This window comes from Sminthopsis crassicaudata, chromosome 1, assembly GCF_048593235.1.
Source record: "Sminthopsis crassicaudata isolate SCR6 chromosome 1, ASM4859323v1, whole genome shotgun sequence".
Taxonomy (NCBI): domain Eukaryota; kingdom Metazoa; phylum Chordata; class Mammalia; order Dasyuromorphia; family Dasyuridae; genus Sminthopsis; species Sminthopsis crassicaudata.
The window spans coordinates 67,185,018-67,212,390 of NC_133617.1; the positions used below are offsets into that span (position 1 = coordinate 67,185,018).

The window sequence follows — 27,373 nt, forward strand, 5'->3', positions numbered from 1 at the left end:
AAATGTTCCCCTAAAATTTTCGTAAAATGTCGTTTGCATCTTTCCATTTTAGTTTTGGAATGATAATGAATTTCATATTAATATAACATAGTTTAATGAAGTTTTGCTGTAATTTAAAAGGTAAATTTAGAAATTTACATTAGATCAATGTCTTGTTTTGATATGTTTAATATAAGGAAATATAAGTCAGAGGTAATTTTTTTGTGTGGAATACTTAGTCATCAACATGGGGAAGTCAATTCACTTCATGTAAACCAGATAGGCACTAGGGGAGTAGAGATGCAAAAGTATTTGACCAAATTGTGTAGAGTGTAGAAAGTATGGTAATTTGAAGGGCTTTGAAAAGAAAACTTAGATCTGTCTTAGGCTACACTCGTATACATTCATATTTATTTTCTGTTGCCTTGAAATATATAAAACCACATTTTAAATTATTTTTTGACTCCTGAAGATAGGATGTACACTTAAAATTTTAACCGACAAACAAAACAATTTTTGACAGACACATTGTTCCCATGTTATTTAAATAGATGGTGACAGTAGTCATCTATTTTGAAGTAAGAACTTAAGTGAAATCACAAAGGCCACAAGATATTTTAGTCACTTATTGAGAGATCCATATTCAGATTTCACCATTGATGCTTGCTACCATGGTGCCAATCCTTTAATCTCAATGCTTTTGGCATCTCTTTAATTCTGTTAATTTGATGACAAGAATCAGTTTATTCCACTTGTATATTTAGATTATTGAAGGGGACTGAGTAGATAATTTTAGTTGATCAGAAGGAATTTTTACTTTGCCTTTAAATAGGATCATCTTTGTCAAGATGAGATTAAGTTGGTAGAATGAGGGTGGGGAGGAAGTGGCTATGAAAATCACCGGTGGAGTGTTGACTTTGCAAAAGTGAAAGTCTTACAGGAACTAATGTACTTTTTTAAAAGGCACTGATACAATCTGAATTGGGGGGGGGGACTCTATTGTAGCTAATTAAGGAAGGTCTGTCCCTTTGGAATCAGTTAAAAATACTTAAGGTGCATTGTTTTTATTTGTTATAAACCTAAAGCCCAGGAAATATGTGTCAGAATATAGACTCAAGTGAAATGATTATTTATTTGCTGATATATTTATTTCTTTTGTGAAGTCTTGGAAAAAGTTGGTAATATACTAAAGCAATGCAGGTTTGTCAAATTGCCCTTCCTGGAAATATTGAAAGTTCTCATTTATATGTGACTTTCGTTACATTTTACTGCATATACTTACGTGAATTCCACAATCCCATTTGTAACTAACTTAGTCTAGTATTCAATACTAGTTTAACAGTAGTTCTGTTTCGAGTATGTTAAGGGTTTAAATAGACTTGTGGAGTAACCTATTGACTTATATTCAATTGTATAACCTTTGTAATGGAAAACTATTAGAACTCTTGATGTGAGAGGGGAAAACATCCCTCTCTCAATTCTTACACCAAAAAAGGGAAAGTTGTTTTTTTGTTTTGTTTTGTTTTTTTGTTTGTTTGTTTAACACAACAAAACATCTTCACCTTATCCCATGTGATAAGTACCAGTTATTTTATTTCAGGGAATTCCAAACTTTTATTTGAATGTTGGCTTTAAAAGCAATGTTTTGCTTTTGATTAACTCAGATAATCAAGAATGAAGATTACTTGTTCTACTAAATATTTATAATATATTTCACATTATGAACTTATTTCAGCAGGACGAAAAACAGAAGAAGAAGGTGCTGAAGATAATGGACTGGAAGAAAACTCTGGAGATGAACAGGTATATAGATTCTGGTTGAAGGTGCAAATTAGTAGTTAAGCATTTTAATCCAAATACCTATCACATGCTTTTCCCCCCCCTTCCCCCCATTCTTCTTCTTACAGGAAGATGTTGAAACAAGTTTGGATAATTTTCGAGATATTGACATGATGGATATCAGTGTCTTAGATGAAGCGGAAATAGATAATGGGAGTGCTGTAGATTGCGGAGAGGACTACAGTGCTGATAATATTCTTGACTCCCTATCTGATAGTAAAGAAAATGCTGATGCAGAAATGAAGGAATTTCCAGAACAGCTTACAGAACATGCTGTAGGTAACTTGGAAACATCTCAAAAATGTACCAAAATGGTTCTGTGGCTGCGTTATTTTGGTAATCCTAAAAACTACCATCATTGGTGGAATGCATCTCTTAAATGTGTTGGAATCAAATTTTAATGTTTTTAATGAATTTAATTAATCCAATGAAAATGAACACTGGTACATAATAATACGTGCAAAACATCCCAAAAGGTGTTTTGTTCAAAAGTAACATCATTTAGCTAAATGCCTCTCTTAGTTGTGTGCTATTCTCTTGTATGCAACTTACTAGATTTTAAATTTTAAATTAGCACCATTTTGAATGTTAGGCCAAATTCAGGCCTGCATGCCCCCTGCCCACCCCCAATAAGATTGGAATCAAAGAAAAGTTCAGTATTGTGTTTTTCTCATATAGATCAATGGCAGAGGTCTATAATTCTAGCTGTTTTGAGTATTACTCGGTCAAAGGTTGTTTTATTTTGGAAACAAAATGGGGAATTAAATAATGGTGGGAAAGAGTATATCTTGTCTACTGGCTATTCTGTTTGCATATGAGTCTGATAGTACTTGAGATAGAATTACAAAATTTTAAAGACAGAAGGGACTATGAAATATCATCTAGTCTAACTTGATCCTCTTACAACTGAGGAGACGGATACCCAGAGAAGTGGAATTGTTTACTCAGTCTTCTAAGGCAATGACAGACTAGGAATGAAGAACTAGTACTTTTTTCACTACCACTGCCACATAAAAGGCACATTCTATTCTATTTATCTTTCACACAGAATGGAAGGCAGTCAAAGGGGGGAAAAAAAGGCAATGTGGCATTTCCTATGGAAATTAAACGTCTTTATATGTTAATGTATAAAGATGTAAATTGAAAATAAGTTAATGCATTACAGTAAGTGTTGTATCCTTCAGAATTTATTTTTTGAAATTTCTTTCAATGATGTTGCCATTGCCCAAATGGAACTCCTTTTGTGGAAATACTTTCAGAGTCTGTCATATGCTTTGGAATAGCCTTTGTTTTGTCCAGTTTTTGCTATTTGGGTGTTGGGTTTGATTTTAGGGAAAGCTCCAAAATGATTCAAGCATGGCGAATAAGGTAAGTATTCTAGATGAAGTTGTACTCTTTTGGGGTCCAAATGAAGTTTGAACTTGAAATGATACTGATTTTCTCATATGGCTTAAAATAAAAAAAATAATAATGGATTAAATTGGATTAAAATAAAAAAAATAAAGCATTTTAAGAAACACTGGGATTATTGTCATCATAATATTGTCTTCTAAACTGTATGCTTTGGCAAAGGTAGCATGTAAATGTAAATGTTGAATGTCATACGAAATCATATATTTTGGACAAAGGATTTTGAATGATTGAACACACTATTTTATGATTCCTTTGATGAATGATAAAATATTCTTTGCTTATCTTGCAGGTGACAGACAAGGAAAGTGTAAACAATTTAGATACTTCATCATCTGACTTCACTGTGGTACAGGTAAAATTCTAATATATCCACTTTAACAATTTCTGTGCAGTAAGTTCAATGTATGTTGTGAAAAGTATTTTCACAAGCAACATATTTACCAAGCACATGCCACATACTCTTAGGAAATAAGAGACAAACAACAAATATCCCTACTTTTGGGAGATGAAATTCTTCTTATGAAGACCACATGCACTCATGGTTCTGTGACTGCTTTATTTTTGTAATCCTAAAAACTACCAAGGACCTAAAATTATTCTTGGGGAAGTAAGAGAGATCTCAGGTAGGCAATGGTACCTTAGCTAAGCCTTGAAGAAAATTAAATTGTCTAAAAGAAACTAGGTGAGAAGCATAGGAGTTGCAGGCATGTGGGACCGGACCTGGGAGAAGGTCCTTGGAAGAAAGGGAGGCCAGTGATGGACATTTTCAATATAGACTGATTGAGCTAGAAAAGCAATTGTGTCAGAGCAATTAGTAATGTGAAATGAATCTCAAGGTGTAGCCTGGGTTAAAAATGTCACAGCTTGGTATCTAAATAAAAGAAAGCTTAAGCTGTTTAAAATCAAGACATTGAAACATAATACCAGCTATACAACAAATGTTCTTTGTTGCTTCTCCACATCAGCATTGTTTTATAAGGTGTGTGAGTGGTTATTTCTTATTGCTGTTCAGCTGAAGGCTATATTGAACCACCTGTAACTGAGAGGAAAATATTTCTTCTGTGATTGGTTTTATTCAAATCTTTGGCCTATTTTGATTATGGAAGGGAGCTCAGTGGATATTTTTAATTGATCAGAAGGAATTTTTACTTTGAGATTAAGTTGGTAGATTGAGACCTGGAAATGGGGATTGGAAAAATCACAGGAGGAATGTAGGCAGAATGTTGACCGAATTGCAAAAGTGCTCTTAGGAGCACTAATAAGCCTTTTTAAAAGGCACAGATGCAACCTGAACAAAGAAGAATGAAAAAAAAAAAAATATTTACCATGTGTGAAGCACTATGCTAGAGATAACAAATAGAGAAATGAAGGCAGTCTTTGTTCAGAGAGCTCACGTTCTCAGAGTTGGCACATAGAAACATTAAGGCTACAGAAATAAGATAGGGTGATATGGTTTACCTCTCTGAATGGCAGTTTTATCAATGGTTATCATCAAAGATGGCAGACCCATTCTTCCCAGTGATGGTTTTCATAGATGATGAAGGCTAGTATCAGAGTCAATGGTCTAATGAGATTTGCTTCTATTGGACGAAGATGTACAAGAAGTTGTTTTGACATTGATTTGTCTTGGCTATGTGAAAATTAATTTTAAAATGGTTCCAGATATTTCTGCTTTGCACACAGCCCAATTTTCTTTTGTGGATTACTTAAATGTGCATCTTGAGTTTTATTCATTTATGGCTAGCAGTCTTCATGAATTTAAACTAAGGGAGTTAGTTTATCTTACATTAAATCTATCAGCTATTGGATAAATTCAACAAGCACTTATCTGCAAAAAACTTTTTAGTGAACTGTTTTTATAGAAATACTTACAGTATAGTCAGTTCTTGCAAATCATACATAACATCTGCCTCTTAAGAAATGCTGAATCAGGAACCTTTCTTGTTACATCAGTCAGGCAAAATGCATTCTGTTCTTAGTTTAGGGGAAGCAAAAAAGAATTTGGGGAGAGGGTAAATACCTTTAGAGGTTGTTTTCATTATTTTAAATTATGTAGATTTTTATGTAATAGTTTAATCAAATGTGATTTTTAAAACATCTTTCAGAACTCCAAGCAGGATTCGTGAGTTGGTTTGCAATTTGACTATATGACTTTTGGGGTTCCTTCTTAGCTTCTAACTTTACGATAGTTGATTGTTATAATGTAATGGGCAGTTAACTTATGCTCATACCTATATTATAATTTATCTGTGCAAAATTTGCTTGAAGTGTATTATCAGCACATAATGCACATAATGTTCATGGACTGCTTTTAACCTGATGTGCCTGTGTCTGTTTCATCAAGATAACACTGAAATCCAAATGTATACCCATTTTTCTCCCCTTTGAGGCTGTTTAAATTGCAGCTTTACTTAGGTTGGTTCTTTGCACCATTCCTAAAGAGGAGCTTCATAGGATTCATAAGATTTGGTTAGAATTAGACAGGAACTTGGACATTGACTAGTCCAGCCATCTGTTTTGTAGATGAAAGTGAAGTTGAGATCCAGAGAAGTGAAATGAATTGCCTATGCTGTCACAGATAGAAATAGAACTAGAATTCAAATCTAGCTCTTCTGATTTCAAATTCAGTCCTTTCTACCTCAAAAAGCAGGAAAGCATAAGAGAATCCTAGTTCATCTTTGGGTCTTTATAGTAGGACTTTGTTATTTTGTTGGATATGAATTCCCAGATCACCACGTATGCCAGTAATCAAATGTAAGTACAAAAACATATTCTTAAGGCACATAGAAATTATTTTCAGATACTCTGCATATTAGATTTACATTTCAGATCCACCTCCCTATAAATTATCCAAAGTTGATCATGGATTAAGAAATATACTATATTATTGGTGCCTGAAAAGGCTGTGACTAAAAGAAAGAATAGCTTATATGTATAAACTGTATTTCAAGTTAATTAATAGTACTGCTGTTGTTGAAGACCCAGATTTCCTGCTTATTAATAATAGTATTCCAAAATTTGGGAGAACAAGAGAAAGTGCCTACTTGGAAGGGTTTCTTTGCCCAGGTGAACAATTTACCTTACCTGGACTGGTATTTTAAAACATTTTTTGGCTTAATAATTTGCATTTTCCAAGATTCTCATTTTGACACTCTAATTGAGTATTTAAAAACAAAACTAGGTTTCATTCGTTTGGCAATGTCTTTTTTTTTTTTTTTTTTCTTCTGTTACAGGAGATTGAGGATCCATCCTTGGAGCCAGGTACTGTTAAATCAGAAACCAGAAGCAAGGGTTTGAAACCATTTCAATTTTCCACCTACTACATTTTAAATCCTTAATTATTATTATCAATATTATTTCCTAGTAATTACCTTACTATGGTATTGTTCTGATGGTGGACAACCCCAATCATACCAGGATCATAGAGATTGGAAACCCAGTCATATCACCAGATCTGTGAAAGTGGAATACTTGTTATTGTTATAACAATGTCTGGGAGATGGATTATCCCATTCACTTTAATAAATATTAATTAGATAAACATAAAGAGATTGCCTTACTCTTAAAAGGTTTTGCACACCAAAACAGATCTTGTGATATTGTGCAATATATTTTCTAGTTTTGATTAAAGCAGTTCAGGCAGTTTAAAGCTGTTGTGGGGAACTATATTTAAAATACTAAGAAGTAACTGGATTCCAGAAGAGGAAAGATTTTCTTCATGAAATGTCAAAACAAATACTGTTCACTTTCTGGACTGCAAATAATACTCCTGCACCGTTGGAAGAGTTTCTGGTTTTCATATTGGACTGTTCTGTTAAAAGAAATTCAAAAGAAATTTCGAAATTGAGCTGTCAGTGAATGATGGTACATTCGGTTATACACGTTGGACTTGGAAGCTAAATTTTGAAGAGCAACATAATGAAGACTGTCAAGAATCAGCCAGAAGGTTTTTAGGGGTTAATCTCTGGGATCCTTTTCACTTCCCTATAGGTTGACGCTTTGTTAATATACTAGATTGTTGGAATGTAGGTAGTTTAAACACTATAAGTTTGTGTACATCAGGGTTTTCCAATCTCTGTGTAGCTAGCAGTTCTCTTCGTGTTAGTGTGGCAGCTGTGCCAGTTCCGCATTTGTGATTGCTTTATTTCCCTGGTAATTAAACCTTGTGCCATTCTATTCCTGTTAAATCCATAGAAAATGAGAAAATACTCGACATTTTGGGGGAAACTTGTAAGTCTGACCCACTAAAAGAAGAAGGTTCCGACCTGGAGCAGCCATTTTCACAAGATGCAAGTAGCGTGGGGCCAAACAAAAAGCTTGCAGAGGAAGAGGACAATTTTGTCACCACTCATCCAGAGGAGGATGCGTTAGATTTGGACAACGAGTCAACACAAGCAATTGCCAAGAAGGCAGAAAAGCACTTAGATCTAGTGAAAAGGGAGAAAAGCGAGCAGAAAGTAGAGGAAGAGAATATGGACTCTGACACTGTAGTGGTAGAGAACCTAAATGATCAGAGTAGCAAAGCATCAGAAAATGCAGAAGCTTCTAGCGAGGAAGCCCAGGAAACACCAGAGAAAGTCTCAAGCCCCGAAACCAAAGAAAGCAAAGAAGACGTTAAGAAAAGTGAAGATGAAGCTTATAATGAAGACTCACCTGCTACTAAAGAGTCCTCTACCAATGAGGGCGGTGATCAGAAAATGAGGTTTGTTTTTTCTCAGTTTTAGACCAGATGCTATCTTTTTTTCATTGGTCATTTAATGACACACATAAGCTGTTTTCTTCAATTGGCCAGCCAGACTGATGAAATTGTAACTTATTTATAGAAAATCTGATTGGTTTCTTTGTGTGTTTTAAAACATTTTATAATTTTTTTTTTCCTTCAACCTACTATGGTTGTTTTCTATAATCTTTTCTAGTTAGCTATAATCCAACAATTATTTAATTCCTAATAGTCTGACATCTTAGTTCTTGGGTCAGATTTCCAATGCAAGTTTGCCAGGTATCTTTCTTTTATTTCAAAACTAAATTTCTGGTAGGTATGCAACTTTAGCACCTATAATATACTTTTTTAGTTAGTTTTCTTTATGCTTTTTCCTTGCTTATATAACATTAACTTTTGTCTCTAGCTCTATTGAAGAGGACTCAGATACCAAAAGAGTCTCCAAAGATGAAAAAGGTATAGTGCCATATTATGGAATGTAGCTATCCTTTAGTGTTCTAATTAATTTCATTGGTGGTTACAGCATTTACTTGTGTCCCATAATAAACCAATGTTGTTACACAATTTTGTAATTTTCTTTTTGGGAAAGAAATTTTCCTATTTGCTATTGTCATTTATTTCATAGAATACCCCAGGTAAGAAAACTATCCAAAGGGATTGAATGATTTAGAGTTCATGAGATTATACATATCTAGAACCTAAGAAATTTGAAGCATGATGTTACTTAATTCCATCATTTGGTAGATCGAGAAATTGCCCCAGGAAACAGAAAATTAGAAGTGCCAGCATTTGAAGCCAAGTCATTAATTGTTTTAGAATCTCAAAGGCCTTCTAATCTTAACTTAAACCTGAATAAGAACTGACTTATCTTGCCATTGCTTACAATTTCTAAGACTGGATAGCCCATCTCCCATAGATGCAATCCTTTTAACTAGAAAATGAGAAATATTTTTTGTGTCAAGTCTAAATTTGCCTATTGGAACTTTTATTTGTGGCCTGTGGCATCAAAGTAGTTATCTTCAGGGTTAAAATAGCATAACTCTTATTTGGCAAGAGACTGTTAAGCCCCATCTTGGATTTTATATGTTTTCAGGCTGCTTCTTAGCTTGAATAACTATGGTATGTGTAATGTAAAAGAACAGTAGGCTTCAGAAATATATAATTAAAAACTATTCCAGAGAACTGATGGAAAATGCTTTCTCCATATAAAGAACTGTGGAATCTGAATGCAGGTTGAAGCATGCTGTTTTCACATTTTTTTGTGCTTTTATCATAATTTTTCCTTTTTCTGATTCACTTGACTAATGTGGAAACATGTTTGATATGATTGTAGCTGTATGGCCTATATTGGGAAGGGGGGAAGAAGCGAGGAATGAAAAAACTTGGAACTCAAAATCTTATAAAAGTGAACTTTAAAAACTATCTTTACATGTAATAAGAAAAAATAAAAATAAGTGGGGGAGAGGGTAGAAAATCCTTAATTTAAGGTATATATGCTGCATATGTGGGGGGAAAATTCTAGGATCCATTAATTCTGGATCATAATGGTATTTGGATATCTATACTTATTCTATTACATTAGTATCATTAATTGAAAAGTAACTTTATTGCTTATAATTACTTGATAATGTGTTTGTTTGAGTGGAAAATAAAAGAAAGCAAAGAGAGAGTGGCTTCCTAGAGCACTTTTTTTATCTTCTCATTCACTTGAGAAAATTTAGTTTTAGAGATTTGGTTGAGAATGCCTCTTTTCCATTACAGTTCCCATAAAAATTTCCAGTTGTGTTTTAGTGCCATCTTATGTATCTAGGTCTTTGGATACACATGTGCTTGTGTGTGCTTTAGTCTTTCAGAGTTTCCTAAGGGACTTAGTATTCTAAATACTAATTGTTGGCTGAAACTTTCTTTCAAATCAGGTCATACCACTAGCAGTTGTGGTAGAAATTTTTGGGTTAGTGGACTTTCTTCTACTACCAGAGCTATAGATTTGAAGAATCTTTTCAGCAAATACGGAAAGGTAAGAATTAAAGAGTTTAAAGTATAATGAAAATTTGAACCAATTTTTAACTATCCCAGAATTTATACATCAAAAGGAATATTAGTCTTTTGAGCCAGAGTGTCTGTGGTGTATGTATTTTTATAATCTTGGTGGAAAATCTTCATCCTTAGAACAATTGATTTTTTTTTTTTTTTTTTTTAATCAGCTAAAAATCCTTTGACGCTAAATCCAAAAGGTTAAATGATTATATTGTAGCTGCAGTAAAATTTGACTGGAATAATGAGATAGTGCTCTTCATATGGTACATATATGCACACCAGTTCAATTCTGATTTTGAGTGATGGTGTCATTGGAATTTGTATTTAGAAATCCTCCCATGGTTTTTAAAATAGTTCTTGTTGAATATACAAGTTTGGCTCTGTTGATTACTTGTTTCATATTTGTTTATTCAATTGTTTGGTTTTAATTTAGTAAAGAATGTGGAAAGCAAGATTTAAGCAAAGTATCCCCATTGCCTTTCTTAAGCAAATTTGTATTTCTTTCATGTGAATGTCCATCTAATATGTAAGTGATTTCCAAGTCAAATTGGGAAAAGCTTCTTTTTCAGTATTCTTACTTAGTAATATCCTTCTGTCTTTAAGCTACTCAAGTCTTTGTTTTTATATCCCTTCCTCATTTGAAAATAGTTCATTAGTTTAAAAGAGAGAGAGAGAGAGAGCTTTAGTTCTGTTATTTTGACAGGGGAGAGAGAGAGTGGGATCTTTGTAAAATTTTATAAAAGTTGTAAAAAAAAAAATAATAATTGTTTAATAAAACCATTTTGAAGATCTCTAGTTTATGCTGGTGACTGAAGAGTAGATTATGGAAAATTCAACATTATCAGTAGCCTATTAAAAATCAATAAAATGTGAGAGGAAAAACTAAAATATTGACTAGTGTATATAAATATTTTTGTGAATTTTACTTTTATTTGTAGGACATTTAAAATGTCATCAATCATGTATTAATTCATTGCACCAGTAAACTGTGCTTGTATGTTCAGATTCATACCTTGATGTTTATATATAATATGGATGTCTACTCTTTTTGTAATGTAATAATTTACTTACAACTTCACAAAAGAATTTGTGAGAGCATTCACTTGGATTCCAGATGCACAATTCCTTTTGGTTTTACCATACCAATTCTTTCTGATTTTGGAAGTTTATCTTCAATAATAACCATTAATGATTATTAATAGTAACGCCTCCACTAAAATCTCACTCTTCATACCTCATCATGTCATGGAAATGGGAATCTCAAAGACAAAATCAATAAAATGCACATTTGATGGATCCTGCCAAGCTTGAAAGGTTTCACTTTATACTAGAACCAAACACTTTATCTCTTGTCTCATGGCCAAACTAGCTAATATGTACATCAGAGGTCATTGCTTAGAGATTTCTCAACCAAGTAACTGAAGGTTTTTTGTTTATTTTAGCAGTTCTTGAGACTGCTGAAGTCAGGAAGGGCTTCTTCCTGCTTTAATAGAGGGAGCATGTTAATGAAATCTATTGTTCTTTTGCTGGTGTAACCTCTTCTTTCCTTGTAAGTGATAGTTTGTAGCTGGGATGATACATGTAGTGATACCTAGTGTGTATTCTTTTTCCTAAAGGTGGTTGGTGCCAAGGTAGTCACTAACGCTCGAAGTCCTGGGGCTCGGTGTTACGGTTTCGTCACAATGTCCACATCTGAGGAAGCAACAAAATGTATTAACCATCTTCATAAGACAGAGCTTCATGGGAAAATGATCTCAGTAGAAAAAGTAAGTTTTAAACCTCCCTTTGTGGCGATTTAATCAATTACTTAAAAGGCATTAGTTCATGTAACTGTACTGCTTCTATAATTTGAATTTATTATGATTTCAGACAAAAAATGAGCCTGCTGGAAAGAAAACTTCAGACAAGAGAGAAAGTGATGGAAAGAGAGAGAAATCAACTAACAGTGACAGGTCTTTGTCTTTTTAAAAATTGAAAACATAATTGATTTATTAAATCCTTTTGGTGAATCTTAGTCCTGACCTTCCTGGTACACTACTAATAGAATTCTGTAATCCAGAATAGTTCATAAACATTAAGAGAGGAGGTATCTTTCTGAGATGTAACAGGAAAAAAATCATAGTAAGCAGGTTGCATTTGATTTAGGTCTTAAAGGTTAGGTAAATAAAAATAATTACTCATCTTATAGATTGCCTTAACATTTATAAAGCATTTTTTTTTTAAATCCCTATTTTTCAAATGAAACTAAATTAGGCAAAATAATTTGTCTGAGCAGTAACCTAGCAAACATTTATTAAGTACTGGGAAAACAATAATGAAATAGTCTTTTCAATGAACTTGTTCATTATAGAGGGATAGATGTATATGTGTAAACATTTACAAAATAATTGTGGAGTAGGTATAGGAGGAACAAGAAAGACTTCTTGTAAAAGATAATACAAAAGCTGAACTTTGAAAGAAAAGAAATGAAGATTTCTCTTAAAAAGCAGAGTAAAATAAAGAGTGCCTGCCAAATATTAGAGAAAGGCAGGGTTTAATAAATGGGATCTAGAATATCTTTATGTGGGAAATGGTCACTTGGTTGAACTACAGTGTTTATGAAGGGAAATAATAAGACTAAATTGAAGCCAGGTGGGAGGACTTTAAATCCCTAGAGAAAGGGAAGTCTTAAAGCAGGGATACTTGAATTCTGGACTAATTATCTAGAGAGGTTATGAATGTCTGAACTAAGATGGTACCCATGTAACTGGAAGGAAGGGGGCAGATTCTAGAGATACAGTGGTGGAATGGTTCAGTCTTAGCAATTAGATCAGCTATAGGTGAGGGAGAGTAGGAATTTAGGGTTGACTCTAAAATTGCAAACTTAGGTGATTCAGCAGAAATAAGGAAGTCTAAAAGACGAGTAGCTTTGGAGGAGAAGATAGTGATGAGTTGAGTTGAGAACATCCAGTTTTAAATGTCCTGTTATTGGAAATACATATTGGAACTCAACAGAGAGACTTAAGACTGGATTAAATAAATCTGGGAATCAGCTGTATAAAGATGATTGAATCCATAGATCATAGAACATCCAGTTTTAAATGTCCTGTTATTGGAAATACATATTGGAACTCAACAGAGAGACTTAAGACTGGATTAAATAAATCTGGGAATCAGCTGTATAAAGATGATTGAATCCATAGACACTGTTGAAGTCAGCAGAGGTATATATAGAGAAAAGTGCCCAGTCTTTCAGATACATCCATATTTAAAGGCTCTGCTATAGATTATCTCACAAAATTAGATTTCAAGTCACTCTTTGTTCCAAATCCATAGTGCTCTCTTTTATATCACACTGCTTCCCAAGAAGATGAGAATGAGGGAATTCTCAGCAAACAGACCATTATGAGCAAAGCATTTAACAGGTGTGCCAACTGGATTAGAGATAAGAGTACAGAGTAGTGATATAGAATTATATGGAAAAAGTAGGAAGTGGTATCAGACAGTTGAGGTATCTGCGTAAAATTACATTTTAATCATTAGACAAGCCATTGAAGATTTTTGAGTAGTAACATGTCCATAATGATATATGAAGATTATCTGGAAGTGTCCAAGTTTTCTTGAAAGAGGAGGGAGAGAAGAACTATGAAGATCTTTAAGAATGTATTACAATTTGACCTAATCAGTGTTACACTAAGATTGATGTGGGAATAAAGAAAGATGGGGTAGATGGTAACTGGTTAAGGAGGATGCCATTAAAAGAGCAAGATTTCAAACATGGAAAATAAATGCCTAATACCTAGTAAGTATTGGTTGGTTGGTTGACAAAAAGCAAATATTAAGCTTAATTGTAGAGAATGAATCTGAAGTGTCTCTAGGACCTCTTTCAAATTACTTAAAGAGCATGTTGCTCCAAATTATGTTTGTTATTTAATAGATACTTTTTGTGGGTGGGTTTTAATATTTCTAGATCTACCAACATAAAAAGAGATGATAAAATGGACAAAAAAGATGACACTAGAAAAGAAGATGGAAGTGATGAGAAGGATAAAGATGAACAGAAATCTGGATCTGATCGAGCTAGAACTACTAAGTCAGGTACACTAATAATAAAATAAGTGTTATTCTCTTCCTGTCAGATTGGTTGTCTTTGGTCAGTTGCTTACACGTAAACACATGATGTATTTTTGACATTTCAAAGTTTTGTTGCTTATTTTGGATTTTCTAATTTTATTTCATACAGGAAGTCGAGGTACAGAGAGAACTGTGGTAATGGACAAATCCAAAGGAGAGCCTGTTATTAGTGTAAAAACAAGTGGGGGAAAAGATGGAGTGAGTATATTTAATCAAGATCATCTTGTTATGTGCATTTGAGTGAACTCGTAATATAAAAGTATCTTCTAGTTTTGTATAAGAATTAGACATACTGAGATTTCATCCAGTTGAGCTTTTAAGAAACTGTAACTGTTTTTCCATGATCAATTGTGAGATTTGTTAAAATCTTTTTGCACTTATTAAAAATAAAGATCACAGCATATTTCATGTTAACATTCCATTACTTGGCAGCTGTATCTAATTTAAGAGTATGTTTTAGAAATTTTATCTATTCATGTTCTTTTTGAAGCTTTACACACAAAACTCTTGAAGGTGGGCCTACATCTTATGCTTTCTACTACTCTTCCATAGTACTGACCACATAATAAATATTTAGTTTGTTGGTTCATAGAATTATACATAGATATATGGTTAATTGGGACTTCTAATTAAGTATCTTCTAGCCAAATTTGTACACTCATTATAAGTAACTTCAATCGTGAAAATTGACCCAAAGAGGCAGGCCGTTTCCTTGATGTTAAGTAAAAATCTGTATAACTTACATGTCCCTGTTCAAATGTGGTACCTGTAGCTAAACATAATACTCCTTATGTGCCAATTAAAGCATAGTACATACATGAGGACCACCTGAAATTTAAATATTTTGTTTGGTACTAATGGAATCTAAAATGAAAGGGTTGTGTTTTGGTTTGGTTTTTTTGCTTCTATATCATACCATCAACTCATTACATCTCCAGCCTTTTTTATTTTTTTAAATAAAACTGCTACCTCTCTTCATGAAGTTTATTGTTTTAAAAATTCAGCTGGAATACTTCACATTTATCCCAGTTAAATTTTATCTTATTGCTTCTATGGATAGTATCTAAGGTTAGATTTTAACTCAGGTCTTCTTAACTTCAGGGCTGGTGCTCTATCCATTGCACCACTTAGCTGCCCCTCTAGAAGATCTTTTTAGATTCCATTTCTTTCATCTAGTGCAAATACGATTTTTCCCATTTTTGTCATTTGCACATTTGATAAGTTGACTATCTATAATGGCCTTCAAGTTATTGATGATAAATGTTGAACAAAAATCCAATTATTTGAATAAATTCATGTTTACAATCATTGTAGATTTATCCTTTCCACTTAGTGGTACTTTTTCCTTTTATCTCATTAAGAATTTATCTGACACACTAGAGAACTTTTGATTCATTTAGTATATTTAGGTGCTAGTATGGGGTTAAAAGTTCTACATCTGCTTTTTTAGTTTACTTTCTCAATTTCTTTTCCACTTAAAAGTTTATAATTCACTTTTAAAAACTCAGGTCTCAAAGAGCCAAGATCGTAAATCTGCCAGTAGAGAAAAACGGTCTGTTGTGTCATTTGATAAGTCCAGAGACCAGCGGAAGATGAGAGATTCAGAGTCTCGAAGGTAAATTAATCAGAAATACTAGTTGTCTTTTCTGATTTGCTGTTAAATTTCCTATGATTACACATCAGTTTATGATTAATTTGGCAATTCTAAATATAAAATCAGAATTTACAGCATAAAATAATTTTATAAATCTTCTAGTGTTTCACCATCTTATTTTATATGTATGGAAATTGGAGACCAAAAAAGTTATTTGTCAGAATCACAAAGGTTTTAAGGAGCCTAGATATTTAAAATATTTTATTGATGCCTTTTGTCTCTAGAGAATCTGTCATTTCCAAATACCACACCACTACCATCTCTAACTCTCCATTGACTACTTCATTGTAAGAAATGTAACTAAGCAAAACCAACCAATATCACAAATAAATTTGAGTGAATACAATAAAGTGCACGCCTCCTCTTTTGCTTCATGAAAATGTATGTTTCATTATATATGTTCTCAAGATGAAGATTTTATCATTAGCTTGGCTAAATTTTAGTGTTCTTTCCATTTCACTTATTGTAGACCTTATGAATATTCTCTCTTGGCATCAGTTCATTTAGACCTTTTTATATTTCTTTGATATTACATTACATTCCTATACTAAGGTATAGTATAGAATGTTTGTTCAGCCATGAGCAAGCCATTCATCATTTCACTTATGTCTGCCTACACATTTGTTTCTAATATGTGAGGAACCTGAATTTTACAGGAATTTTCTATCTTCAAAGATTTTGTACTGTGCATTTTTTAATATTTTAAGAACTTTTTGAATAATACAGCAAGTTAAAATAATCTCACTGGCTACTAGGATAAACATTTATCCCTGGCCCATTAAATTATACTTTTCATATTTTTGTGAAACCTCATAATTTAAAAAATATTTCAGGTGCATTCTACTTCTTTAAAAGGTGATAATCTAGTTGAGTTTTTGACTCCAATAATCCATCTTGCCTAGCTCTTTTGTGCATAATCAGCATTACATTGATTTTTTCCAAATTTGAGTGTTAGAAGGGATTTAACTGACATGTTAATTCACACCATGTACTAAAGGAATCCCTATTATATTGTAATCAGTAAATCTACTCAAAGTCTTATAAAGAAAAGGAACTTATTTAGCCTAAATTGGCTTCTGCAGTTTCTACCTGTTGTTCCTGGTTGTGCTTTCTGAATCCAGATCATATCCAGAATACAGTTCCTCTTCCTTGGTTCTTCTTTTCAATGATGAAATAATTAAGTCAAGAGATTGCTAGCTACTGTGAAGTCAGTATTCTACTGTTGTGCCAAGTATGTGATCGACTTCACAAAGTTCTTCTCTATTTCCTCTTTGTGTGGTCTCTAGTATAATCTATTTGACCTCCTTAAATCTTATCTAAAATATTCTGTCATGCTTTCCTACTCCCATTTCTGGATTTCCTTACATGAATATATATTATTAATATATAATACTATCTCCTTGCCACTTTTAAACTATTTTTTCTTTGAAACACAGTATATCTTTTTACAGCCTTAGTTCAGTGATAAATTTCATTCCACTGAGTCCCAGTTGTATTTCTGAAACAAACAAAACTTCTCCCCTTGAATTAAGACCTCTAGCTCTTCATTGTTGCCTAAACTTTGGGAGTTTGTCTATAAACACTTGAAGTCATAGGTTTTACTGATAATTTCTTTCTTGAATTTTGTGTCCTGCTAATTTCAGGGTGTTTCATCTGCTATTCTTTCCTCTTTGTGACTATTTTCCATAATATCTAAATGTGAAGATTACTATTTTCTGTTCATCAATTTTAATTTTAAAGTTCACTTTTGGCCAGTATATTTCTGTTAACTTTTGTTAGATATACATCATCCTTGTTCATCTATGAACCCTATATTGTAAGTCTTCAATATAAAAAATAAAGACAGTTCTGTTTCTATTAAATAGGTCAACAATATTAGTGTAGTCCTACCTTTTATCAATAATAGTCTAAATGTTAGGATTTCTTAATAGAACTTTCACTGTTATAATAATCAAGAATTCTTGTTCTCTGAAATGCCATCTTATCTGTTTTTACATTCTAATTGTACAGTCCTTTCCCTTCCCCTTGTCCTCATTTTCCTGACAAGGATCACTTTTCCCCTACTTCACCTCATATTCTTTTTTTTTTTTTTTTTTTTTTTTTCCCATTGAAGCAATATAGCAGCAATCTCAATTATCTATTCCAATCCCTTCATTTCACAGCTTAGAAAATCTAAGCTCAGAAAAGTGGCCTGATTTGAAGCATGTAGTAGTCCTGGGCTTTTTGCATTGCTACTATATTACCCATCTTCATCTTCTCAGCTATTTCCTACATTAGTAAATGGCAGATTTTGATTCTGATGTGCATACTTTAAAAAAATAAATTCTGAAATACTTAGGTGCCTTACTTTCTTTAGGTAATGTACAAGGATCACCCTCAGTCTTTTATCTTCCCTCTGTAATCATCTATGTCTTTTATATAAATAACTCTCATAATCATGTCAGCCTGATTATATTAGTCTCAGTTACAGAGATTTGATTATCTCTTATTTAACTCAGAGCATGTGAGTGGAGTGAGAGAGAAGAAAGAATTCAAGCCTTACAGGAACAAGAAGAAAGAGAACGTCTGGAAATAGCCCGTGAGAGACTTGCTGTTCAGAGACAACGACTAGAAAGAGAAAGAATGGAAAGAGAGCGACTAGAGAGGGAAAGAATGCATATAGAATATGAGAGGCGCAGAGAGCAGGAGCGAATTCATAGGGAAAGGGAAGAACTCCGCCGACAGCAAGCACTTCGTTATGAACAAAGAAGACGACCTGCAATCAGACGCCCTTATGATGTGGATGGCAGGTAAGTAAAATTTTATTTTTTAGGAACATTGAGTTCAAAACATGAATTCCTTATTCATTTACTTGGCATATTTTGTAATGTGAGTTTTAATGTTAGATGGCCTTTAGGAAATTCTCATTGCTTTAGAAAGATGATGGAAATCATGTAAAACATTTATAGTAATAAAGCTCACTAACATTTAAATAGTGCTTCAAAATCTTGTTCTTTGAGAATTCATACCATAGGTTTTTATATGAATATGTGGAGAGAAGCCATGTGAAACAGTGTGTCAGAGATAAAAAATACTTCATTTTGGTTTGGGAATGTGGAAAATGGGGAAGTTGAAGGTTTAGAGTAATGGAACATTAATTATATCTCATTCTTCAAATTTTGGAGTTGGTAGCCCACTTATGATTTCATTGGTATAGAAAGCTCTTAGCTGCAAAGCTCACTTAGCTAAAACAAATTAGCACTTCTCTTTACAACTTCTTAGAGTTGTCTAGAGCCATTATGTAACACTGGCAGAACTTGTAAACCCAAATCTTCTTGCCTTCTCTCTTATGCAATTAAAATTATTTTATAATTATGCAATTATAGCAATTTATAAAAATAATTAAAGACAGTTTTGTTTCTTGTAAGGGGCCTTTAAATGGGTGCCACAGCAAATCGGGAGATTGAGTGGTCCGGAAGTAATTTCTGTGGATATTAGGACTGCCCTTGGGCGGGATCCTGGCCATATTGAGATAGCTTCGTAATGGGTGACTCTCTCGCTGATTGGCTGTGTGTGTGACCTCACAGGCCCTATGTAAGCCCACTGCAGGCAGCAGGCGCTCTCTTTAACCTCGCGCTCTTCACCCTGGCTCCCTAGCCTGGGTGGCCAAGCCAAGATGGATAGCCAAAAGAGGTAAGGGTTTTGGTAGTGAACACGCGGGTCTTCTGACCAGGTGTTCACTCGGGAACCAACAAGTCAGGGCATTATGTGAGTAGGTATAATAAAGGCTTTTAAGATTACACGTGGCTGTTCTTGAGTGCGCTACCGGTTATTAAGCTATAGATTCAAGAGATTGTGACCAGAGACCTTTGAAGGCCTCAGAGGAGGCGAGCCGGGTAGAGTTCACACTGCAAAGGACAGTGGTCAAAGGTACTCTGGTGGGTCTAGGACAGTCTAGTAATTGTAACTGCCAGGAGAGCACGTTACAGTTTCTATTAAATAAGTCAGCAATATTAGTGTGGTCCTACCTTTTGTCAAAAATAGTGTAAATGGTAGGATTTTTTTAATAGTTTTCACTGTTAAAGTGACTTGGTATTGTTATCAAGTACCTCTCTGCTTCTTTAAAAGATCCAAATTCCAACTCTAACATGGTAACATTTTCTACTGTTGTATTTGAAATAAATATTGAAGTTTTACTTTATCTTATTTATTTGTATGTTATATTATACATAATGTATTATTAATAATTTTTGTCATAAAATATTGCATTTTATAATATATGTTATTGTGTTTTTTATATAATTATTTATTTATCTTCCTTTATCAAACAAAATTTAATGTTTTGTTAAAAGCATGTTCTTAAACTTTTAAAAATAGATAAAAGAAGTGAGTTAAATGATTAAAATCAAATTGGGACAGATGTCCACTAAAAATATATATGTATCTTTAAATATGCAGAAAAGAGTATGCTGTGTGAGTAAAATTAATGTGTCCATTACTGAATCCATTTAATGATAGAAACTAGGATGACCGCATTAGCACCCTGAATATGATGATCACGTTAGCATCCTGGATACCTTAGAATCAGCCGGAGTCAGGATAAGCAAAAGTCCTTAATCCTTTATTCTTGGTCTTTAGCAGTAAAATTGAAGGGTATGACCCTGTAGGGTCTCCAAGACCTCACCTGTTTGTCTCCCACCCAGAAGTGACTCAAGCTAGTCTTACTCTTACCCCCTAGTCCCTCCTATAATTTTCTGTATACACCAAAGGATTGGGCCAGCACAGGATAGTGGAAGGGACAGTTTCCAAGCATATTCTTATAGAGTATTGTCCAATTGGTAATTAGCCTTAAGTGCTGGATTACCTGACCTCAGTGCATTAATTCAAGAGTTTCAGCCCTTTACAGAAACAAGTAATAATTTGGAAGAGAGTATTCTCAACTTATCTTAATAGATATTACAATGAGATTTAGGTTAAAAGAAAAATAGTTTTTTGGGTTTTTTCCCCGTCTTCTTTCTCTAAACTAATAGAAATCTATTTTCTTCTATTAGGCGGGATGATTCCTATTGGCCAGAAGGAAAGAGAGCAGCACTGGATGACCGATATCATTCTGAATTTAGCCGTCAAGATCGCTTCCATGATTTTGATCATAGAGATCGTGGCCGGTACCAGGATCATTCAGTGGACAGGTAACTTGTATGATATTTGTGGGCTTCAATAAATGACCATCAATGCTGTAATTTTAGTATAGATTATGTTTTACCACCTTCCTTTCATTTTAGGTAACATTCATTCTGACAAAAGTATTCACTTGCAGTGAGTTTGCCTAGGGTTTTCCAAGTCAGTAAATTTTTAATGGTGAAATTTTATATAGGAGAATAATTTTTCTCATTGTAAAAGTCACAAGTGCGTAATTTTATTAAGAATCATCATCCATTGGTTAAATAATATGACATGTATTACTGCTTTTTCCCTTAGGAGAGAAAGTTCAAGGTCAATGATGGGAGATAGAGATGGACAGGTGAGTTGGATGGAACTTGGATTTTCTTTTCTGATTCCATTAGGTACTTGAAGAAAAAAATTAATGAAGAGGGTTTTCAGCAAGAAGGAATATTGTTATTTTTACCTAATTTAAGAATTTTTTTAAAAGAAAAGTTTTCCTTTCATTCCATTGGTGAAACGTTTGTATTATCTGTCCTCTATTTGAAGAACCTTTAAAATGTTGATCCACAGATGGACAACAGCCCTTCAGTGAATGGAGAGATAATAAAACATGAATTTTTTTAAGTGAACCAATAAAATTTGAAGTTATCTTCACTAATGATTCTCTTTGTTATGTTGCTTAGAAGGCTCAGTGTGTAAATTGGTACTAAAATATCCTTTGTTGGCTGTTGAATTTTTAAGCATTATCCAGAACGCCGTGGAGGACCAGATCGCCGTGGACGGGAATCCCGAGATGAATGGAGCAGTTATGGATCTGAGAAGAGAATGAGCAAAGGAAGAGGGCTTCCTCCTCCACCCAGGTTAGCAGAGAAATTAACAAATCATTTCTAAGTTCCCCCATTCTTCCTCTCCTGCTCTCTTATTGGAGGTTTCAGTGTAAATAGCACTGGCAATAAAAAAAAAAAGAAAGAAAGAAAAGATAGTTGTTTTTAGGGAATTAGGTAGATTGAGAGAGTATGTAGATAAATGGTCAATTGAATAGATGGATAAAAGAAACAAAGAAAAGGCTTGTATCAAACACTTGCTATGTGCTAAGCACTGAAAATGCAAAAGTAGATAGCTCTTGTCTTTGAGTGGCTTAAATTCAGAAGGGGGTTGGGAGATACATAAAATGTGTGTGGGTAGCCAAGAAAGGGTATTTTGGTTTAGTATATTTAGGAGTGGTACATTGGGGAGTAGACTTGACACTTTACAGAATAATTACAGATTGGATTTGATTATGGCTCCAAAACTTGAAAGTGATTAGAGAGGATTCAAGCTGGGGAGAAAGTGGCCAGGCATAACATGAAAAATGTCTGGAAGGGAGTCATAGGTGTAGTACACCTGCCTTCAGGACAGTGAGGCCTCAGATTGGGGCTTTCAATATTTAGGTGAAAGAACTAGTTCCTCCTAAATATGGGTTCTGATACAGAAAAGGGGAGAGGGAGCCTATACACCGAAAATGACAGTAGGGCGAAGGGGCATAAAGGACTTAAAACAACAGTGAATGGGGGGGAGATTGAAGTAGATTAATAAAGGGAAGCATATGTATCAGCTAAATTATTCTCTGAATGTTCTAGCAATAAAGATATCCTTAAACTTTTGGTAATGTGGTCTTTGCTATCCAAATTAGGAAATATGGTAAGGAGAAGTGTGGCATATAACTAAAAAAATGTCTTGGTATTAATTTTTAATTTTTTTTTTTTAAACCACAGATTTTTCTTGTCACATTCTGATCAAATAAATGTCAGTTTACAATACACCAAACATAAATTGATGGTTTCAGGTGAAAAATAGGCTGGAACCAACTCAAAGGGGCCTCTGAAAGCCAAATGTTATTTTTTTTAGTATGATTGTTCATACCTTGGGAGAGTGCAAACTGCAAATCTGGACTAGGCTTTTATTGTTGTTATTGTTGATTGTGTAGAATTTACAAGAGGTGGAGAAAATGTTGGTGCAAATTACACCTTAAAATTTCAAGAGATTGTTTTATTTAAGAATTAGAGCATTTGCCAGCACATCCTGGAATAAGGAGATGACTAGGAAATAGACTTTGCAAAGAGCACCCAGCCTAGGAATTAGAATCTATTCCCTGTGAACTTCATTGATAAATCACCATTGACTATTCATTGGGAATGGATATAAATGTAATATTCCAAATTCTGGCTTTATCCTTAACATCTTTTTTTCTTTATTTTCTCCAATTACATATAAAAATTTTTTAATTTTTTTTAGACTTTTGAATTTCAAATTCTCTTCCTCCTTTCCTCTCCCCTCATTGAAAAGGCAAGCAATTTGATATAAGTTATACCTGTGCAGTCATGCAAAAACATTTCCATATTAGTTGTGAAAGGAAACAAGACCAGAAACAAAAACACAAGCAAGAAAAATAAAGTTTTCATAAGGTATGTTTTGATTTGCATTCAGAGTCCCATGAGTTCTTACTCATGAGTCCTTTTGAAATGCCGTGAATCATTGTATTGCTGAGAATAGCTAAGTCAATTCACAATTGACCATGGCACTTTATTGCTATTACCCTGTATGATGTTCTCCTGATTCTGCTCATTTCACTTTTTATCATTTCATGTAAATCTTTTCGGGTTTGGAGTTTTTGTTTGGTTGGTTTTTTGGAATGCATCCTACTCCTCATTTCTTATAGTACAGTTCATCATAGTGATCCAACAAATTTTTCAACCGTACCCCACTTAATGGAAATTCCTTTAATTTCCAATTCTTTGCCACCAGAGGAATTGGGGAGGGAGGGTGAAGGGAGAGCTACTATAAATGTTTTTGTAAAATTAGGTATTTTTTTTCCTTTTATAAAAAATTTCTTTAGGATACAGAGCTGGTAATGGTATTGTTGGGTAAAAGGATATGCAGTTTCATGTCCTTTTAGACATAGTTCCACTGCATTAGTGTCCCAATTTCCCCACATTCACTCCAGTATTTGTCATTTTCCATGTCATTTTAGCCAATCTAGTATGTATAAGGTGGTAACCCTCAGAGTTGTTTTTACATTGTCCATATATGATCTGGCAAACTATTCTATGTTCTCCTTTTTTGCTTATAGCATCCTTTATGTCTAAATCATGTACTCATTTTGATCTTATACTGGTGTAGGGTATGAAATGTTGGTCTATACCTAGTTTCTTCCAAATTGCTTTACAGTTTTCCCAGCAGTTTTTGTCAGAAAGTAAGTTCTTGCCCTAAAGGCTTGGATTTTTGCATTTATCAATCATTAGATTACTATGGTCATTTACTATTGTATATTATATACCTAATCTATTCCACTAATCTACCACTCTATTTCTTAGCCAATACCAGGTTGTTTTGATAATTACTACTTTGTTATACATTTCGTTATACTTTCATATTTTTTCTTCATTGATTTCCTTTTGATATTCTTGACCTTTTGCTCTTAATTTTTCTACGTCTTTGGGGCAGCTAGGTGGTGCAGTGGATAGAGCACCAGCCCTGAATTCAGGAGGACCTGAGTTCAAATCTGGTCTCAGACACTTAACACTTCCTAGCTGTGTGACCCTGGGCAAGTCACTTAACCCCAGCCTCAAAAAAAAAAATTCTACGTCTTTAAAATAATTATTTGGTATTGTGATTACTAGCACTGAATGTGTAAATTAATTTAGGTAGAGTTGTTGTTCTATTGTATTGGCTCAATCTACCCATAATCAAGGAATATTTTTCCATTTCTTTAAATGAAACTTTATTTGGGTGAGAAGTGTTGTTGTAATTGTGTTCATATAATTTCCTGAATTATTCCAAGAATTTTATCTAATCTGTAATTATTTTAAATGGAATTACTCTTTCTGCCTCTTGCTCCTAAGCTTTGTTTGGTAATGTATAGAAACACTGATGATCTTTGTGTGAGTTTGTTATATTCTGCAACTTTGCTAAAGATTTTAATTTTTCGTTTTGTTTTTTAATTGTTTCAATAAGATTCTCTATGTATAACCCTGATAATAGAAGGAAAAAATTACATAGGTATCCTTTGGGAAAATAAGATATTCTGCTTTTATATAATAAGCCAGATTAAGGGAAAGGTTTGTCTCCCAATTTAGATTTATGTGCCTGTTTATTTTTCAGGGGACGAGATTGGGGAGACCATGGTCGAAGGCTAGATGACCACCAAGAGCGCTCATGGCAAGGAAATGTAGATGGAGGAATGATGGGTCGAGATCATGAGAGATGGCAAGGTAAAAGACTGGCTAGTAGAGACTGTCCCTTTTTATGATTTAGTTTTGTTGCTATTAAGAAGCATTAATCTACAAGAAAGAGTGGGACATTTCATTGGAAAAAGCAAAGAACTGAGAGTCAGGATTTTGTATCCTTATCTTAGCTCTTCAACTGACTTGCAGTGTGACCTTGGGCAAGTCACTTCGCTCTGGGTCTTAGTTTCACCACCTATAAAAATGAGTTTTCTTAATGATGTAGGATGACAGAACCAGTTCAGTGACAAAAAAAATGATTGGGACTTTTAATACTGTGCAAGCTCTCTGATGGATTTCTGGTAAAAAGAGTCATTGATAATACTTGAGCCAAGCTTCCCTTCATCACCTCAGAACATCCAGAAATATGCCCAGTGAAGCAAAAGAACAAATCTACCCCCTCTAAAATAAAAAGGGGGGAAAAAAAGGACCAAAAATTAAATAGAGGTCTTTTAGAAAGTCCTTTTTATTAACCAAGGAAGAAAACAACTACTGTGAAAGAATTCAAGGACTTGAGAATTGACCGTCTGCCATAACTGTGGGAAATCTCATTAAAGAAGCAAATACTGGGAAAGAACAGATTCATAATTCACTTTCAGAAAAGGAACAAAGACTATCAGAACAAAAGATGGCAAATTTGGAAGAGCACTTCAGTTTTCTTCACATCAAGTACTTTATACAGCTTCATCAGATAATTAGAGAAGTACTATTGGCCCATGAAAACAATGAAATAAGGAATCTGCACTATTTTTAAAAATAGAAAAAGAATTGCCTAGAAATTACAATTTCCTAGAATTTGGAGACCTCCACCTCTCAGGCTTTGACCAAGAAAGTCACCAAGTTTGGACCTTCAACATTAAAGAATTTTGTGGGCATACAAGAAAATACCCTTCAGATAGCAAGGAAACCCAGCTAAATCATGCAGAACTGCATGTAAAAGACAGTGCCGGAATGTGAGAGATCTGGATTCTAAGCATTTCAGTTTGCATCCCAAAAGAATATCACAGAATTGAATGTGATCTTCTATTTTTTCTTTACTGTGGAGAATTTTAAATAAGATAGAGGAATTTGCATAATTCTTATTAAGGAAAACTGATGAACAGGCATTTGATATACTAAATAAAAAAATTCATGTAACAAGAAAGACCAAGTGATACTTTAATGTTTACATGCTAGAAAGAAGCGCTTTTCCTCTAAAAGTCTTGCCTTTTCATGAATAGAACATTTTGGACAAAATCTATGAAATGGTTTGGGGGTGGGAGGGAGGAGTTGCGTACATGGACAAGGGTAAAGGGAACAGTTCTAAACAAGTTGAGAGGAGGAATTTAATTTAAGATAGTGATAGATTAACAAAATAAGGAGTCTAGGAAATGAACAGAATGTTTCTAGCATAAATAAATAATGCTGCTCCATGGTCCTGCCTTTCTCCCCCCCCCCCTTTAAATTTTATTTTAAAGTATTTTATGTGGTTGAAACCAAACTTGAAAATGATTGCTTTTTATGTTAATGAGCCAAAGTCATCCTTAAAACAGAAAAAGTTGCAAGATTAAATTGTATTACAAAGAAAACATTTAAAATATAGTCACAATCAAGATAAGGGACTGAAATATAGTATGCTTATGACTATGGAAAAGAAATAATGATAATCTTGGTTGCAGATAATAGTAAAAACAAAATAATTTCTAGAAACATGGAAAAATGCATTTTGTGTAACACTAGAAGGAGCAGGTATAAGTTGACAAATTTTATTAAATTTTATTCTGAAATAAACATCCTATCTCTTGCCTTGGGGCTTAAAATACAATAACAATGAAGCAGCTTGGTCTTTCAAGATATTCTTGAATTTCTGCCTTTCTAGTGTTAATGAAATAATTTATATTACCTACATATACATCAAGTGGCACTTCTTCTAATTACATAAAGAAAAGGCAACTGAAATTTGAAGACTTTGAATAAAATAATTTAGATTTTAACATTTGCCTTTCATAAGTTGCTAAATACAGAAATTGATCATATGCTAAGCATAAAGAATTTTACAGTAAATGGAGAAAAATAGCATATTTTACAGACCATAGTGCAATAAAAATTATAATCTCTGTAGTAACAGTATTAAGATTCCAGTTGAGCATAATTAATACTCTTAATTAATAATAATGAGCATGTTAGAGTACAAATCATTAGTTTGGTTGTGTTTTGTGTGTGTGTGTGTGTGTG

At 33.6% G+C, this 27,373-nt stretch overlaps 1 protein-coding gene across 10 annotated transcripts in view; it reads left to right on the forward strand.

Moving 5' to 3' along the window:
• The window catches only part of LOC141565487 (scaffold attachment factor B1-like), a 48,400-nt gene that overhangs the window by 5,004 nt on the left and 16,023 nt on the right, over positions 1-27,373 (forward strand). For 5 of the 10 annotated variants that reach the window (XM_074308618.1, XM_074308604.1, XM_074308609.1 and 2 more), the window contains exons 3-19: positions 1,715-1,782; positions 1,887-2,093; positions 3,521-3,583; positions 6,465-6,492; positions 7,426-7,933; positions 8,358-8,407; positions 9,868-9,968; positions 11,605-11,754; positions 11,858-11,940; positions 13,938-14,065; positions 14,211-14,299; positions 15,610-15,716; positions 18,254-18,544; positions 20,786-20,923; positions 21,213-21,255; positions 21,639-21,757; positions 25,038-25,147. In XM_074308618.1, coding sequence (XP_074164719.1) covers positions 1,715-1,782; positions 1,887-2,093; positions 3,521-3,583; positions 6,465-6,492; positions 7,426-7,933; positions 8,358-8,407; positions 9,868-9,968; positions 11,605-11,754; positions 11,858-11,940; positions 13,938-14,065; positions 14,211-14,299; positions 15,610-15,716; positions 18,254-18,544; positions 20,786-20,923; positions 21,213-21,255; positions 21,639-21,757; positions 25,038-25,147 — 2,283 coding nt within the window. The remainder of the gene's footprint in view (positions 1-1,714; positions 1,783-1,886; positions 2,094-3,520; positions 3,584-6,464; positions 6,493-7,425; positions 7,934-8,357; positions 8,408-9,867; positions 9,969-11,604; positions 11,755-11,857; positions 11,941-13,937; positions 14,066-14,210; positions 14,300-15,609; positions 15,717-18,253; positions 18,545-20,785; positions 20,924-21,212; positions 21,256-21,638; positions 21,758-25,037; positions 25,148-27,373) is intronic. The other 5 variants (XM_074308578.1, XM_074308594.1, XM_074308638.1 and 2 more) reach the window with 3 other exon arrangements.